General features: G+C 33.5%; 1 protein-coding gene across 3 annotated transcripts in view; it reads right to left on the reverse strand.

The window, feature by feature from the left end:
• LOC111515562 (organic cation transporter protein-like) overlaps positions 1-20,003 on the reverse strand; it is a 244,514-nt gene that overhangs the window by 29,183 nt on the left and 195,328 nt on the right. For 2 of the 3 annotated variants that reach the window (XM_074182795.1, XM_074182793.1), the window contains exon 5: positions 697-831. The exons of the other annotated variant lie outside the window; for it this stretch is intronic. In XM_074182795.1, coding sequence (XP_074038896.1) covers positions 697-831 — 135 coding nt within the window. The remainder of the gene's footprint in view (positions 1-696; positions 832-20,003) is intronic. 3 annotated transcript variants of the gene reach the window in all.

Here is a 20,003-nt window from a genome sequence, read left to right on the forward strand (position 1 = left end):
TCTTTGTTACTGAGTAAAGTTTTTCAGATACATTTTTCGCATATGGAATTTAATTATATTTTTTGTTCGCCGTTGTATTTTGCGGATAGGAACTTTTTCCTAATTATTTTTCGGATGAGGGTTCTTAGTGAATTATTTATTTTTCATCAGATGTTACTCGATTAGTTGGAGATTTTTGTTATGGAACTTAGATTTGTAAATGTTAACTGCATCTTTAAACTTATAGTAAAAACGACAACAGTTGTAAAGTTTTCGGCAGTTATGTTTTATTAAGTTTTTTGTTGAATAACCCCCAATAAATAATTGAATAAATTCGAAACGTTGGCAAGAAAACAATTATTTTTCTAAGGTGATTTGATCCTGTTTTCCAAAAAACATTTCTGGAAATAAGTCATTTGCATCATTAGACTATTCTACCTAGTAAATTATGTTAATTGTGAAGGCACCTGGAATGGTTTTATATAACACTTTCAGTGTCTAGTTTTAGTTTGAAGGTGCTTACCGAATTTTCAATGCTACCATAAACTAACTTGTTCTTTTTTACAGTAAAATAAACATTATAAGAAACTCGAAAGGTTAAGGCCCGGCTAGCAAACGCCATCCTGACTATACTGGCCACAGATATGTTTGTTGTTGGGAATGGTTAATTCACTTTTTCAATAATTTTGAGATGAAACTTATGAATGCAATACTTACACATCTGATAAATATCCAAAAACCAAATTACCAACTAAAATGCCTAACATAGTTACAGTTTGTGCCGAACTAGCCCAGTGGCGTCTTTCACAAACAAGATTCCAGTCTGAAATTATTGTAGTTTTGAATGTCGACCTGAAAAAGAATGGTCATAGAAGATATAAATCTTTTTTTTGTTTGCAACTCATGACATCGATAAACAATTGTGAAGTTGGACATAGAAAGAACTGAATGACCCGATGTTGGTTTCACGTGCAATTCAAGAATTGATATATCAATACAGGGCTTTTCATAATGAGCGTTAATTAGCCGTTTCTGGCAAACTATTCAACGGATCAACCTGAAAATTTCACAGTATACATAAGTCAATATGACCTACACGCCTAAAATATTTTAGACGAAGCGGCGTTGTCGCTTCTATTATAAAGTATATACTATTTCTCTATACCTATTTATTACCGTTTAGAAGATATAAATTAATTTCGATATTTTTTTTACCAAACATGAACTTTTATAAATGCTGATGATCTTGAACTCTCTTGCACTAAAACAATCAAATTTGAAATGGAGTGGAGTGATACTATGAGGATCTTCACTCCGAGTCATATTTTCATTTGCCTCATACAGGGTCTTCAAAAAATGCAGATACGTTGATCTTATGAAAAAATGAGTGGAACTCAATTTTTTCAAATGGAACACCCTGTATATTTCAAAATTTTTGAGCTCTACATCCAATTTTAGATTAACTTTGTTCTGATAATACTATTTCTATTTTGAACCGTTTTCGAGATAAACTGTTTCAAACGGAAATTGACATGGTTTCCTTGTTCATCACTCATTTTTGTAAAACAGATTTCGTTTGATGTTTCTCAATTAGTCACAGATAATACAATGAAAAGATAATTATTAAAATACTCCTCAACCATCGAATGAAACTTCTCTTCAAACAATAGTTTTATTAACGCTGAAACACGAACTGAAAATAATGAACCCATAAATTAATGAGCTAATTTAATCGTCAGTGTATTTCAGAATATGTTCAAACACATTTCCACCTCTACTTAAACAAACATGTAATCTCTTCAAAAGATTGTCATGTGTAGCGCTTCTGGTCAAGTCTGGAGTCAAACTTTTGAAAGCAGTTGTAACTCTCGATTTCATATCTTCCATTGTTGTTATTGGAGTACAGTAAACCATATTTTTAATGAAACCCCACACGAAATAATCTAATGGATTGCCATCTGGTGTTCTAGGAGGCCAACGAAAAGGTCCATTATTACCAATCCATCTGTCTTCGAAGATTTCGGTTAAAGCTTCGCTGACTGAATGAGAATTATGGGGTGGAGCACCATCCATTTGGTACCATACACGTTCTCTTCCTGGTCTATTATTTAAAATAATTTGAATACCATTCCTCAGTAAATCTTCATATTTTGATGCATTCAAATTATCATCATAAAATTCGATATAAAAAATTGACTCATTCTTTATGGCACAAAATACATTGAATTGCCATCTTTCTTGAAAACCCCTTTGACGGACAACATGGGGATTTTCTGGCGCCCAATAATGACTGTTGTGTCTATTGAAAACTCCATTTTTCGTGAACTTGGCCTCATCTGTCCATATGATATTGTCAAGGAAATGTTCATCCTCTTGAGTCTTGACAAGTAACCATTCAAAGAATTCCTTGTCTACGAGGTAAATCAGTCTCTTTCAAATGTTGGACACAGTAGAACTTATAGGGATGCCATTTATGCTTATTAAGAATTCGACAAATTGTCACGTAGGGTATACCTATCTCCCTTTCAGCCTCGTGCAGAGAAGCATTTGGAAATGCATGAAAGTATCCCAAAACTGTTATACCATTGTCATCATCATCCACTTTAGTCTTACGAATGATTTTTGGACGGAAGGTTCCATTCAATCTACAGTTTTTTAGTAGTCGATTTATCACATTATTATTCGGCTTCGTAAGTTGTGGATATCTTTCATGAAATACTCGGCATGTTCTACTTGCAATTCTATTGCACTCACCATAAATTATTAATAAATTCAAGAAATCTTCATTACTGTAACCTAATCTTGACATTATTCTATTATAATTGGTAGCTATCACAATCAGTCAAAACCACCAACGAAAGTCTGACGTTAAATAATTGGTTTATTTATTTTTCCAAAGCACACTATTAAAAAATATTAATGTGTACTGTTGTACGTTAGAGACCAATACCTCAATGTATACAAATTGTAACTTTTTCTAAGGTAGGTACATACCAATTTCGAATTGACTATCTGTGACAGTTAAAAAACTGGATCAAAAAGAAATATTACTAAGTACAAAAAAAAATGTTGAATGTCCAAAATAAGTAATGAATTCAAAAAAACGAGTAAGAAAACCACGTCAGTTTCCGTTTGAAACAGTTTATCTCGAAAATGGTTCAAAATAGAAATAGTATTATCTGAACAAAGCCAAGTGATTGAAACTTTGCACCAGTCATGTTAAAATTTTTATAGCAAATTTTTAATTTCTCTCTAAAAATGTCCGTATAAGTAAACATGTATCAGAAAAGTTAAACTACATGATGAGTTTGTTGTACACATGAATTGATGACAATTAACCGAACTTGTTTTTAAAATAAAGGGGATATCTGTCAAAAATAAGTAAAACGTTAACTTTATCCTAGTTGCATACAATTTGGCATATGGATATAAAATTGCCGTAAACACAACTTTTTCAAGTAACATTTTGTAAAATTCGATCTAGAAATGCACTTTTTCAATTTTTCTCAAAAAAAAAAGTTGAATTTGACAAACACTGAACGTCAGTGGGTCGCAGTTGACCGCATCATTTTCAGTTAAATTCAAAGCACAAACAAGTGCCGAAGTTGAACTTCATTGAATTTTCGAAAAAAAAGTTTCCCATATGGTGCGCACTTTAATGGTGACACTGTATGTCCTCTTTTATGAACAGGAGGGAACAAAGCAGCACCTTTGACGTGATTTTTTTCTTCTTTCCTTTTTTTTAAATAATTTTAGTTCTCTGAATTGGTTTGTATTTGATGATTATTCTAAATTTCATTATGTATTGTAATATATCAAGCAGGTATCATTTTTTAAAAAAGCAAGAAAAAATAAAACAATTCACTCACAATAAAAACTATGAATTTGTCCAACAGGAATCTAATTTGGCCTCGGAAAAACAATAAGCTCTTTTCCAACTTATACATGCTCATCACTCAAAGAAAAAAAAATAAATCAAATAATATTCAGTAAAGAAAAGAATGATGTGAATAAAACATGCAAACATAGGTAAATCTGATGACGGGTTTACGGACAAACTACATACATCATAAAAACAGGAGGTAACCACACAGTTATGATTATGTTTCAAAATTAATTTTCAAAACTAAGTATTCTCAAACGAAGATGAGAAAAGTCAATGCATCCTTTAAAAAATTGGTATGACCAAATCAGCAACACACCCAAATATCAGTCGTGACAAATAAAAACATGAAATTTGTGAAAAAACAAAATTTACCCCTATAGTAAATAATTCATATTTTTTTTTGTTATTAGCCATTTTATTTTTTGTGGGACAGTCTCCTTTTTCTCACTTGCGTTTCACAAAAAATAAAACAAAGTCCCGAATGAATGAACTCCAAAATAAGATAAAATTTAACTCAACGGACCAAATAATATTCAACTGAAATCTCAACTTTGAATGTTGGAAAACGACAAAAATCCATTCGATCAACCCTTTATTTACACCTTGAAAACAAGATTGAAAATTGTTCTTGCAAAACTTATGTCCAATCTGTGAACCGTGTGACCTTCTGACCCGAATACGATCCATCCATCCATCCATACGGTCCATTAGTCATTGGACCCCACTGGATGTATATCCGGATAACCTCAATGGTTATTGGGTTTAGCCAGTTCAAATTTCATTCCTCTCAGTCGTATGGGGGTGTGAGGGAACTGATGGTCCATTGAGACCTTGAAACTTTTGTTTTCCTTTCAAAGTGTTTTTGAATATTCGCGGTCATGGCCTAATTGGGGCGACTACGTAAAGCCTTGCCACAAGAGGGCGTTGAGGAGCATGATGTCTGTTCTCGTGGTTTTTTAGTTATTTACATATGGATTAAAGAATCTATTCGAATTATTTGAGGAATACTTGAGAAATCGTTTGAAAAATGGAATTTTAAGACCAGCGATACTGAGGCGGTAGGTTTTAAGTGGTAATGTGACAAATACTGCAACCTCTTCAGATCTAATTTCTTATGTGTCCTAACAGAAATTGCTGTGAATGTTATAAGTGTTACCATTTTTGAATTCTATGAGAACTGAAAATTGAAATTGTGTGAAGGAATGGTTGAAAATATCAAAAACACCAAGACCGAAATATCCCGATGAGCTATTTCATTTATGTTATATGTTTTAATGCATTAATATTTCTGAGAATTCAGTGCCTACTATTATGCAAGTTTAGTATGGTTGAGAAAAGAAATATAAAAATGATGTTAAACAATTAATAATATGTAAACAATAAAAACTGAGATACTCAATCACCTCGGCCAAATATTTTTGTCGAGAGAATTCAACTATTTCAAATTGGGATGATTTTGCAACGTTACATGGCTGACTGGCTGTGAAATAGCTGTGATGGTCCCTAGGTGGATCAGGAAATTATTAAAATTGAAATGCCTACCCAGAACACGTGGATAATCACCACAACAGTTGATGCCGTTGACACCCAAGAAAAAAAAATAAATCAAGTCAAACTACTTCACGACATTTCGATTGTTAATATCCACAATCATCTTCAGAGCTGATTCATCTTCCTTTTCATTATTTACATATCGATGACCGATGACTTATTCGATTGATTTTAATAATTCTTTTTCATTTTCTGTGACAAAAATTTATTTTATTTACTTACTAGTGTTTCCAATTTTATACTCAAGATTAATTTTTTGTCTAATTGTTCAAATATAATTTTTCTGAATGGGTAGGGTGAAAATAATACTTCACAATTCACAGAACATTAGGTAATTGCTAACAGCTGTTTGGACACACTGTGTCATCTCCTGAGAGAGTTATAAACTGAACTAGCTTAGTTAAACCTTCGTATCGAACAGATGCAATAAACATTTATCTGTGCTATCTTCGCATTTCTTTAATTTGTGTAACACAAATACGGACGATGAAACAATCGTACGTCAAATCTCCTTAAATATAAAAGTTGCATGGCTCGGTAGAAACAGGTATCGAGGGGCATTTATTTGCAAGATGTTTTTTGATTTCTTTAGATTCCGATATATTTAGTTTTAGAATCGTTGAATGTGTAGAATTTCCGGATATTGTGTGGAATCGTGAGTGTTTTCTATGAGATGATTAGAGTAGTTGTTTATTCAATCTATTACTTCTCAAATTCTCGTCGAATCTCTGGTTGAAACTCCGGCCAGTCTGGCCTATATATAAGGCATTGCAGTCATCGCATTAAGAGTCACGATTAAGAGTCACCTCCCAGAGTATTTGGTTCAACAGTGTATGCAAGAAGAAAAGTGTTGAACCTCATTATAGACAGGTAAAATCATCGGTGAATAGCCACTCAGTATGGCTGGATCAAAAGCTAAAGAACATCTACCTACTATAAGCGGAATATACTCCACTATTATATCAAGGTATTGAACTCTCCACTGACTTGTTGACTCCATAATGTAGAATTTGACCTATATGACACTCAAGTTAGAGATACCATCCACTGTTACAACATAACAACAGCACCCCAATGATTACCCAGGCAATTAATAATTTAACTAGGTTATACATGGAACAAAATTACCTGGAGTTCAATAACAAAATCTACTCACAAAAATTTGGCCACTCTCTACTTGCCTAATCGTTCATGAGTCACTTGGAAAAACAAATCCAGGCATCTAAATTCAAACATATCTTTAAATACTGGTATGGATACAACGGCGACGTCTTTGTTTGCTGGATCGGAACTATATGTTCTCATTTATCTGAACAGCCTCAATCCTTATATAGCATTCACAATGGAATTGGAAGACGATCACAATTCATTGAAATTTCTAGATTTGAGTATCTGCCGCTCAAACAACAAAAACATTTTTTCAATTTATCACAAACCCAGACATACAGATATAATAATTCACAATCAATCTATGCATCCATACTGTCATACACTTGTAGCATACCATTCCATGATACAGAGTCATAAATCAGTCAAACTTACAAAAATAATTGAACAGAATCAAAGTGATTGTCGTTAATAATGGATATAAAACCTCTATTGTAGACAAAATACTAAAACAAAAAAAAACGTCTAGTACTAGAGTGCCACCAAGATTTAGTCAAAGCCTCGGTAGATAATAACAATATCCTGAGGTGGGTTAAAGGGCAAGACAGGAGTAAAGGTAATCGCATTGCCGACTCTTCAGCCAAGGAAGCAGTTGGATGACTAAGAATTTTAGGACCCAGTGGCACCTACGGCCTGATGACTTCGACAATTGCGAAACTTGCCAAACATCACACCCATGCTCATTCCCTAAAGAGATGGGATAGAATCAACAGATGCAATCTTGCCAAGATCACCCTGGACGACCCTGGGAAGCTGGCGCCGAAGAAATATCTGGCGATGACCAGGAAAAATATACGCTTAACAGTAGGATTTCTGACTGGCCACTGTCAACTAAGGAAACAGGAAACACCTCCATAAAATGGGGCTAGTGGACACATCGCTATGCAGGATGGGTGAACAGGAAGATGATACTGTCAGGCATGTCCTATGCGAGTGCCCGGAGTTATCGTCAATAAGAGAGTGTGTGTTCGGCGAGTCTTGGCCTACACCTGCTGATATGAAATAGTGTATCTCAGTGACCTGTCCACCTTCCTGGAAAGGACAGGATGGACGATGACCTAGAAGGACAACTCCTTGGGAGGATGTACAATGGGTCACATGTGGTACTAAGTGTTGTGAGTCTACACTCACCCTCCCTACTTTACAGATACAAATACTGGTATCGAATATATCGACGACGTCTTCGTTTGCCGGTTCGGAACGAGATGTTCCTATTTATCTGAACAGCCTTAATTCCTGTATAAAATTCACAATGGAAATATGAAATTGAAATTCCTAGATTTGAGTATCTGTTGCTCAAAAAACAAAAACATTTTTTCAATTTATCACAAATTCACTCATGCAGATATAATAATTTACAATCAATCTATGCACCCATACTATCATAAACTTGTAGCATACCATTCCATGATACAGAGATAAATATCCCGTTAAATCAGTCAAATTTCCAAATAGAATTGAACAGAATCAAAGTGATTGCCGTTAATAATGGATATGAAACCTCCACCGTAGACAAAATACAAAAACAAAAAAAAACACAGAACTTAAAATTCAATTTACTCTTGAATCAGAGAAAATAATAATCATCTTTTGCGTGCCTAACATATATGTTATTCTACAAACAAAATATATAGTTTCCTTCAGAAACAAGGCATGAATGTAACATTCAAGACAAATAACAATTTGCATTCATTTATAGATAATTTAAAGTCAGTACGAGACAAATTCAAAACATTTGGGGTCTACAAGCTCAAGTGCGACGATTGCAATGCCTTATATTCGGGTCAGACTGCCCGCAGTTTCAACCAGAGATTCGACGAGCATTTGAGAAGTTACAGATTGAATAAACAAGATTCAAACTACGCCAATCATCTCATAGAAAACACTCACAACTTCACACAAAATCCGGAAATTCTTCACATTCAATCGTTCTGAAATGATATTTAATTTCTATATATATTTATCGTAATTTATGGAAATCAAAAAACACCATGCTAATAAAAACAACATTGTTCTGAATGATCAGATAGATATTTTTAATCCGCCAATTAGCAATAATATTATTAGTAATTTCACAAATGCCCCTTAATACCTATCCTTACCTACCAATGTAACCATTAGTATTTAAGGAGATGACATCATATACTTAAACTATATCCATCTAACAAAGAGAACATCCCAAACAAAGTTAGATGCGTGATCAAAGCATGATCACCACGCAAATTTGCATCTGTTGGGTAGATTAAACATGCCTTCTTACGCTGACCAATCAGATTTAACTGCAATCGGCTGGAGGATTTCAATGTTATAGTGTCGGAGTGGTCAGTTACGTTTTAACGTATAAGGTATTTTGAAGTTTGAAATTTTCAAAATGTCAATTAAAGGTTTTTCATGGTAATTTTCTAAATAAATTTATTTTCGGTGATGACGAGGTAATCAAATTCACGATGGGCATCGTTAGTGCTGCTCGCACATTGCATACCCAATTATTTTGGTATTTGAGGACTGGTGCATATTCAGTGTATTTTTAAAAGCTTTTATTTAACTTGACTTGTATGTATGTTAACAAATCTTGCAAGATTAATTTGATCCGGTATCCGATTGACCTGAAATTTTGCATGCTGGTCCAGAACCGATGACAATGCATGTTTATCATAAACGTGACCTGATGCTGCTGCCAGGATCGGCTCCGTACGAGATATCGCCTCAGCGGTAAATAGCAGGAACACGAAATTTTGTATACGCATTCGTTTATGATAGGCAGTTGGTAGGCCCACATACAGGGTTAGCTTCAATCAAAAAATATATTTCTAGAAAAAAAATTAAATAAAGCTTTTACCGTTAAATACCTACTTCCCGACCCTAAAGAGAAGACAATAAATGGTGTAGTAGGTTGTAAGAACCCATATTATTTGCATTGTAAAAACATATTATTATCTACCATCCTCTAAGTTCCCAGAGTAAGAGGGTCCATCACGCAATGTGAGCAAAAGGCACAAAAGGCATACCATGATTTATGTAATTTGGTGAGATGGGCGTCATTAGCATTGGTTCCTTAAGTTTTTCTGTTGAAGGACTCTCCGTTTTATAGATGGACTTTCGTATTGATCGATAACTATCGATTGAAACTAAAAAATATGAGATGAAATAATGATAAAAAACTTTTTAAACAAGCTTTTATTTAAGTGCCCTAAAAAGATCAAAATAAAATATTTAATCACATTAATCACATTCATTTATGACTTTACAGAATTAAAATTATAATAAAAGCTTGTCGCGATACCTAGAAGAAGTCTCTAAATATACAGTCAGATGAAATACAAATTAAAAACATTCTGACAGATCAACTAGGTACTGCAATAAATTTTAAACCCGATAAATCATATGTGTGCAAAAAAGGTATTCAAGGTTAAAGTTCCACATTTTAAGCATTTACGGCACTTTTATTTAATTACAAACATTATGAATTGCTTACAAGTTTAGTAGGTGCCTACCTAATTACAAATTGAAATTATCGCGACAAGCTTTTATTATAATTTCAATTCTGTGAATTCATAAATGAATGTGGTTGATGTGATTTAAAATTTTATTTTGATCTTTTTAAGGCACTCAAATAAAAGCTTGTTTTAAAAGTTTTTTATCATTATTTTATTATATTTTCTCATCAGGATAGAAATACATCAATTCGGCACGAGTTCTGGAATTCTTCTAAAATAAATTGATGTTGCATGTAACTAGGAAAGTTACCTATTCAACTATTCACAAATTCCTTTGCGATTTTTGAAAAGGACAATTTTCCCAAATTGAGCTTTGACAAGTAAAAGTGTAGGTATCGAACATTTCATATCAATCGACGTGGATATTGACTTTCAAAAACACTAATGTTTAAAAATATCAGATCTTTGCAATAATCAGGTGATTTCAGACATACATGTGGATAATTTGATGACTTATCATTGGCAGCACAAGTTGTTTTTTTTAAGACAAAACACAAGCACTACAGGAAAATCCTTAAGGCGCTCTCAGAGCTGTGCCTGTGCGAAAGTAGCGATTCACATTGGATTTGAATCGCTGGAGATTAATTCCATTTGGAAAAACGTTCACAGGAAGTTTATTCCACATAAACGCAGTTCTCCAGATGAAAGACTTCTTAAATAATGAACTTCGAGGTGTACTGAGTTGAACCTCAAAACCATGAGCAGCCACAGTCCGTCGTGTATTTCTGATATGTACCGCTCTAGGTGGAATCAAATGTGCCAAGTCGCTTGAACACCTTTCAAGAAAGAATCTATAGAAGAGAGACAAATCTCCAACTGTTCTTCGATGTTCCAGGCTATCAAGGTTGCACGTGATGTCTATAAGCAGGCAAATGGCTCTTTTCTAGATGGAATCCAGCAACTTCAGGCTACCTGATAAATTAGGCACCTCATTAATTGGCTTTTAGTACCAGATGGTGGTCATAGCGACTCTCGAAAAGCCCAAACGATATTAGGGGCCAATTGGGAAGTTCATCGTCTAGATACAACTACCCGGATATATTGAAAATTGAAACTGAGTCTGACGGTAAAACAAAAACGAAGTCCTGTCAGCTGTTTTCATAATACAAGGGGTACTATTCATATTTCGGGAAAAGCAAATGAAAACAAACATTTATTAATGAAAATGGCTTTATTGTTTTTCGAAATATTACCCTTTATGATCAATACACTTTTGCAATCGTTCAAACCATTTGTAAAAGCAGTTTTTCCATACCTCTTGAGACACCTCTAAAACATGGATTTTGATCTATTCAACTGCTTCTTCGGCGCTCGTAAATCGTTGACCAAGCAGTTTATCTTTGATATGCGGTAAAAAGAAGAAGTCATTGGGTGCCAAATCAGGACTGTACGGAGGATGAGTCATCAATTTGATGTTTTAACTTCGCGAAAATTCACTCGTTTCACGAGATGTGTAAGAACTCGCAGTGTCATGATGGAGAATGATTCGTCTTCGGCGGTTAGTTTTACGAATTTCTCCAAAGACTTCCGGCAACCAAATGGTCTATCACTCAGAATTGACCGTTCTACGTTGCTCAATCGGAACAGTGGTCTCAATTATGACCAAATCGACCGAAGAAACAGGCGACCATTTGCTCCGCTGTGCTTCTTCCACGAACAATTTTTGTTGGATTCAGTTCGTCTTGAAATAACCACAAAGTCAATTGCTGTTTTATTTTCGGCTCATACGCATATATTTATCCACGATTCTTCAGTCACGATTTTATACACATCTTTTGGAACACCACGATCTAACTTTTTAATAATTTCCTTACACCACTTGACGCGAGCCTTTTTTTGAGCGATTGATAAACTATGGGGTATCCAACGAGAACATTTTTTACAAGTAAGTGTTCATGCAAAATCGAATGTATTGGAAGTGGAACTAATGAGCAAGGATGCCTATATCCCCCAATATGTCACATGACAATCGATCAGTTCACGCACTGCATTGATATTTTGTGGCACAATCGATTTTGGACGACCTTAACGGAATTGGTCGGCGACCGAACTACGACCACGATTCAATTCTCTATACCAGGCTCAGACAAGAGAAATACCAGCGATAAACTGTGTTTTTTGACGGTGCTTTATCGACATACAAAGAACTCAGTTCATCGACACATTCTTGTTGAGATAATCCACGTCGAGAATTGTGGAATATAATCCAACGAGAACCTTTTCTTGAAATTTTCATTTTTAGGTCAAATTAATTTTCTCAACTCACTGTAAACGAAACAAATAGCACTTGTACATCAAAACGTATGAGTACGTTCATGCTCAAAAATGTCAAACTTTATTATGGTGTTGCCACATTTTACCTATTGACATTAGTGTTGCCAGTTCCCGAAATATAAATAATCCCCCATCGTATTGTTGTGATTGTTTGTGCTTCCCATCTTATTCATCAGTTTCTCATGTTTCTAATACACTTACTGAAAACATTACTTTCACAAATGTATCATTGAATAAGCCAAAACACAAAAATCCCCATCACATAAACATAACCTTTGTTTACCATTCATTTATATTAAAGTGAAGTTAGCCACAGTTTTCTGGCCACACTTTCTGACGTAGGGAATATTTTATGTAGGATAGAGGAGCAAACGCGAGCGGTGTTCTACTTTCCCAGTTACTGATGATTGAAGTCCTTCCGGTGTGTAACATTATCCTACGGGAACATCATGTGTTTGTTCTATACAATGCTCAACATAAGGTCATACTCTAACTACAATAAATCCTGTAATCTACCCAAAATATTTCGAATGTCAAAAATTCTTATATTTCACAAAGAGGAAGACATACAAAAAATTATATTGTTTGACCGCAATAGGCGAGGAAAAATAATTTCTCAACGCGTTCATCACTGAAGTATCAGAAATATTTCGAGTGCCAAAAATTCTTGAAATTCACAAAAATAAAGACATACAGATGAAATTATATACAGGGCCTAAACAATTTGTTTGGCCGTAATAGGCGAGGAAAAAATAATGTCTGAAAAAACTTCAAGCAAAGTATCCCAAATATTCCGAGTGCCAAAAATAAGTAGGCTTCGTAGGAAAGGAGACATATGGGAAATCATATATACAGGGTCAAATCAATTTGTTTGGCCGTAAAAAGCGAAGAAAATAATTATGTCCGACAACATTGCAAGTAAGATTCCCGAAATATTTCGAGTTTCAAAAACTGTTGACTTATCGATAGAAAAATTAAATATATCCTCGTACTATAATTACCCGAAAACTGAAAGCGTTGCCACGAAACAAAAATACTGTTGAAAAGACCATAAGAAATAACGAATAATTTCGTTATCGAATCCTTTTGGACCCCTGTCGGTATATCGATAGAAAAATGAAATATATTCTCGTACTGTAATTACTCGAAAACTGAAAGCGTTGATACAAAACAAAACATACTATTGAAAATACCATGAAAAATAACGAATAATTCCGTTATGCAATCCTTTTGGACCCCCGTCGGTATATCGATAGAAAAATGAAATATATTCTCGTACTATAATTACTCGAAAACTGAAAGCGTTGCCACGAAACAAAAAATACTGTTGGAAAGACCATAAGAAATAACGAATAATTCCGTTATCCAATCCTTTTGGACTCCCGTCGGTATATCGATAGAAAAATGAAATATATTCTCGTACTATAATTACTCGAAATCTGAAAGCGTTGCCACGATACAAAAAATACTATTGGAAAAACCATAAAAAATAATGAATAATTCCGTTATCCAATCCTTTTGGACCCCCGTCGGCATATCGACAGGAAAATTAAGTATATCCTCGTACTATAAGCACTCGAAAACTGAAGGCAATGCCAAGAAACAAAAAATATCCTTGGAAATTTCACAAAAAACTTAACTATACAGTAAGCGGATTTTTCCAGAGCCCCGTCAGAACGTGGAAAAATAAAATAAATTTTTCCTTGGAAATACCTTTTCAGGAATGTCGAGATATCAACAATTCTATTTGTAATATATTCAATACAAGCAACATAATTCGCAAATCAATCCAGTAATATCTGATTCTGTTTTTTGTACTGGAATGCAAGATTTGTGGCATGTTCCATTACAATTTATACATTTTCGAATACAATTGTCATCAAATATTATAAATCTTCCGCAAAATGAACATTTTTTAGACATGTCGTCGGACGACCTAATAATAACATTTTTTATGTTATTTCTATATTTTATTATGTCTATGTTATTTTGAAGTGATCTTTCGTTGACTATATTGTCGAAAAAACATAAAATGAAGGGACCACAACTGAAACCATCCTTTTGTTAATCGTGATTTGAAAGCTTACAAGACCAATTTTCGATATTTATCAACCCGTCGTTCAAATCGTTATGAAACTTTAAATATTTCATAAATTTATTCAAATATAAATTTGCTTCTTTAGCAATAGTTCCTAGAGGATTTAAATATGTAAATTATTTTTTTAAAGTCCACAACGGAAAGGCAGAAATGATGTTGGTGTGGTTTAGGGGTAACGTCTGAATAATTTTGTAAAAGAGGTAGGACAATTTTATTACTATTTATTTGAAAATTTTGAATATCAATATGATTCTCACCAGAAGCGAACAAAAAAATACGAGTAGCCAATAAACATGGAACAATTTGATATTGCATCATTTCTGAATTCAGAATGTTCAAAAATATGTCTATTAAAAAATTTGTTAACCACTGTTTCGTTGAGAGGATTTGAAAGTCTTCGCTGGTTACTTCTTTGACAATCGTATCAAATCTCTCGAATTCTGCTATAATATAATTTTTTCCAATATCTTAGTAGAATTCGCAAGTAAAATTCCCGAAATATTTCGAGTTTCAAAAATAATTGAGCTTTGTCGGTAAGACGACATAAAGTTGATAATATATACAGGGTCGAATAAATTCGTTTGACCAAAATGGTTCATTGCGAAAGAGTGGCTGACACAAAAATGAGAAAATTCCTTTTTGTGCCAAAGAATTGACCTCTGTTTTCGACAACAAACATGTCGAAGTTCATATCTCTAGGGTCAAATCAATTTGACCCTAGAGAAAAAAAATAATATCTCGACGCGACCATCAGTAAACTATCAGAAATACTTCGAGTGCCAAAATTTATTGTATTTCGCAAAAATGAAGACATACATATGAAATTATATACAGGATGTAAATAATTTGTTTGGGCGTAATAGACGAGGAAAAAAATAATGTCTGACAAAACTTCAAGCAAAGTATCCGAAATACTTCGAGTGCCAAAAATTAGTAGGCTTTGAAAGAAGATATACAGAAAGTTATATATAGAGGGTCAAATCAATTTGTTTGGCCGTAATAAGCGAAGAAATAGCTGAGAAAAATGTGCTATTTGGAGTTTGATCAAAATATGGGAAAAACTAATTTTTCGTGCAACAGTCCTAAGTAACTTTGTCGGATAAACATTATTTGTCGTATAATATTTTTCAATTATCTCAACGGATTTCGAGTTATTTAATGATTTATCGACGTCACGATTTCATGCATATACCTAAGCAAGACCATTTTCCAGACTAACGGATTTGCAGTTTATGTGCCAGCCGTACTTAAACAATCGCAGAGCATCTTTTACTCGGAGCCAGTATAATTTATTGCATTTATTTGTTGGAGCTCTATGAGTTTGAAGATAATATTCTTTAGTTTTGCGTATATTATTGATAATTTCTTGTACGTATTTTAGTATAACCAGTATTTTAACTAGTAGAATTATTTTATTTTTGAAATTAGTTAACGAGGCAATGTCGAAGAAAAATAAATTTCCCATTATGGATTTGGTGGATTTCTTTAATAAGAATGCTGAATCAATAACTAGTCCAATGGAAGATTTAGTTGTAACCAGTTCCATTGTTGAGAGTGCTGCACAGCATATTTTTTATTCAACAAATAGTAAATATCGAAAGGCCATATTGCGTGTACTCAAAAGAAACACTGGCAATATGAGAGAAATTATATACATTTCTGCTCCCAAATTTAAAAGCAAGGTTGTCGCACGAAGCGATTTTCGCACAATAAGAATGGTTCCCATTTTAAATTTTCTTAAGAATGGTTATGATTCTGTAAATGCATTATTTGTATAGTTATCGGTCAGACATTTCAGTTTTTGTGAAATAATGAACCAAAAAAATAACATAAAGAATCTTAAAGTATTCTATTCTTTTTGCAAAAATTATCGTAATGACATCAAAATCCAAATGGCTCAATCGTCATTCTCATCGCCAACAAATTCATTTTATGAAATTGATGAGAAAAACGTATTCCATTCTACACCCATTACCGAACAAAAAATAATTGAAGCAAACGATTCACAAAATAATAGAGACCCGCAATTTCAAACTAAAGATAACTTGTTTCGGAAAATCTTCGAAGAATCCGATGATAATGATGACCGTAATGAATATATATATATATATATATATATATATATATATATATATATATATATATATATATATATATATATATATATATATATATATATATATATATATATATATATATATATATATATATATATATTGAAAAATAACACTGAAAGAAGTAAACTACTTCCGTCATTATTGAACCATGTTACTCCGGATTCGGAGGAAATTTCAGAGCAAATTTCCAATATGGCAGAGTTCAAGAAACGTCAATAGTACCAATCGATTCTAAAAATATAGAAAAAAGAGATGTTACAAGACCAAGTTATGACCTTTGCACCATCAGAGAAGGTGAATTTTTACTTTCTAAAAGGGAATTCGAAACGATAGTAAAAAATGAAAAACTTGTAGATGGGCTCTATCAATTTGTTATCAACAAACGTATTAAATCTGTAAATAATACGTGACCAGTATATTTCAAACATCAACGTTATCTGAAGAAAAGCGATACCATCTAGGTGTACGCTTATTGTCGACATATGATATGTAAGAAGTGTATCTTTATATTGAAAAATGTGTTCGTAGCAGATCTCTCATATCACACCGAAGTTTATAGTACTTCGGTAGACTTCAATCATGTTGATTCATTAAGTTGGCAGCTGAGAGGTGTCGAAGGGAAAATTGTTAAAAATAACCTGCTGAAATCCAAACCGTTGGATCAATTACAGAATGACGTTTTGGCTCTAGAGGAGTCGACCTACGAAATTACAAAAAATAAAGGTGACGTTCATTCGGATGACGTATACAGAAAAGCTAAGGCAGAAATAATTGCTAAAAATGATAGAGACTCCGACGACATTCTGGATTTGGTATTAATGCAACGGGATCATCCGGAGTACATAAAATCTGTTGGAATTCCGCTACATGTATATGTTTGGAGTAATGAACAAATATTTCTTTGCAGTAGAGGACAAACTTTATATTTGGATGCAACGGGATCAGTTATTCGAAAGCCATTTAAATCAGATAAACGAGTGTACTATTATGCTGGTGTTATTCGATTACCGAGAAATAATCGAGTATGTCCTGCTCTTGAAATGGTGTCATGCGATCAAGACGCAGGTTCAATTGCCTCTTGGCTTTTGAAATATAAATCATATATACTATCTACAACTTCAAAGAAATGGTCCGTATTCCAATGTGTCGTTGTTGATTTTAGCTTCGCGTTTTTAACCGCTATACCCATCGCCTGGAATTCTATGGGTCTTCGGGATTATTTAGTTCTCACTTACGAAGTAATTTCAAATGAATTACATTCGTTTCCCAAAGATAAAGTAAAAATTTGTATTTGTTGTTTTCACATGCTTCGTATTATGTCTAAGGATATAAATGAACATTATTCTAACGAAATCGCTGGAGCACACGTCAAACAAATATTAGCGGCAGCTTACAAAATAACCGAATGGTCAACATTTGTTGATTGGTTTAAAAATCTGTATATTATTTTGATTTCGCCAACGGAAACGCCACAATACGAATTATGTTTGACCTCATTATTAAATATATGTTGTAATGACTATGAATCGTGGGAGGCAGAAGAATGTAGTACCGGTACAAATAATATCATTAAGATAGGAGAGTCCTCTACTGGCGGTATTTTATATAGAGATGGTCCGTTTTTTAAATATTTTAAAGAAGTTGCTTCAAAACAGAATGATTCAATTGTTCATGATACCGTCGAAAAATATTCAAACAATATATATTTCAACACAAATTTTTCCGATATTGTACTCGAAAAATATTTGCCCTACGTTTCACTTTGGAGTTCTTTAATAATGAAAGGCAGCAAACGGAAGAATAATGCTCGCGTTGAAAGATTTTTTGGTATTGTCAAAAATACTATACTGAGAAACATATGGGACAAAAATGTAGTCGAGTCCTAAGAAAAATTAGAAAATATGTTCTTTTCGCTTACAAAGAGGAAAAATAAGGGTTGAATAGTAAAAATATTGGTTCCAAGAAGCCCACAAAACGTAAAGTGGATGATTCATTGGATATGGGTTTGGCTTCAAAAGAAATATTGCAAAAAAAATTGAAGTTGAATCAAACCAATTTTGAGGGAAGTGATTTAAAAAAATCTTGAGTTCCAGAAAAGAACCTGACGATACTATTCCTCCGTATCTTTATTGCGGTATCGGATATTTAGATGAAACAGCCCTTTGGTACGGGTGTGATAATTGTGAAGGGTGGATTCATGCTTGCTGTGAAAATAACCCTCCAAAAATTAAAAGTGATCCATACCTTTGTCGAATCTGTCTAGCTTCAAAAGGTGCAATTCACTCCTCCTATGGTAACATGAATCCGGAACGATCTCTCTGTTCTGAATTTTTAGAAAATAACTATAGAAAAACGTTTGAAGAACTTCTTCATATCGAAATGAAGACTACAAATCAATCCGATAGTTCTAAATGGTTTGAGGAGAGATAGAAAAGAATAACGGCATGTTTCTTCGGAAAAGTTGTGACATGTAGTAAAGATTCGACTATCAAAAAACTTATCACCACAATTACTACCTAACCTAAGGTTACGACAATGCAAACATCGTACGGAAAAACAAATGATAAGTATGCGAGATTGGCTTATGAAAAATCAAAGGTATTTGTTGTTATACTGCTGGATCAGTCATTCACCAAGATTTTCAGTTCATAGCCGGTTCACCAGATGGACTAATCGAAAATAACGGTATGATCGAAATGAAGTGCCCTTTTAAAATAAAGCATATGGATCCTGAAGTCGCCATAAGAAACGGCCTACTTTCTTATTATGACTTCTCTACCCAAAAATTAAAAACGTTCCACGAATATTATTTCCAAGTTCAAGGTCTTTTGGAAGTAACGAATAGGGATTGGTGTGATTTTATTGTTTACACCACCAAAGGTATTAAAATTGAACGCATTTTTAGAGACAAAAATACATGGGAAGTCATTCGCAAGAAAGTGTAGAGATTTTTTTATTTTTATGTTGCCGTATTTGGCAAATGTCACAAAACACCCATCAATATACATATGGAGGAGCGAAAATGATATCAATATAATGAGCAACGGATTAGTAGAAGACTGCGAATTTTACAAAGATATTGGAAAAAATTATATTATAGCAGAATTCGAGAGATTTGATACGATTGTCAAAGAAGTAACCAGCGAAGACTTTCAAATCCTCTCAACGAAACAGTGTCAACAAATTTTTTAATATACATATTTTTGAACATTCTGAATTCAGAAATGATGCAATATCAAATTGTTCCATGTTTATTGGCTACTCGTATTTTTTTGTTCGCTTCTGGTGAGAATCATATTGATATTCAAAATTTTCAAATAAATAGTAATAAAATTGTCCTACCTCTTTTACAAAATTATTCAGACGTTACCCCTAAACCACAGCTACATCATTTTTGCCTTTCCGTTGTGGACTTTGAAAAAAATAATTTACAT

The sequence above is a fragment of the Leptinotarsa decemlineata genome, unplaced genomic scaffold, assembly GCF_025532065.1.
Source record: "Leptinotarsa decemlineata unplaced genomic scaffold, Ldec_3_MD MMD2_tig00026328_RagTag_RagTag, whole genome shotgun sequence".
Lineage (NCBI taxonomy): Eukaryota > Metazoa > Arthropoda > Insecta > Coleoptera > Chrysomelidae > Leptinotarsa > Leptinotarsa decemlineata.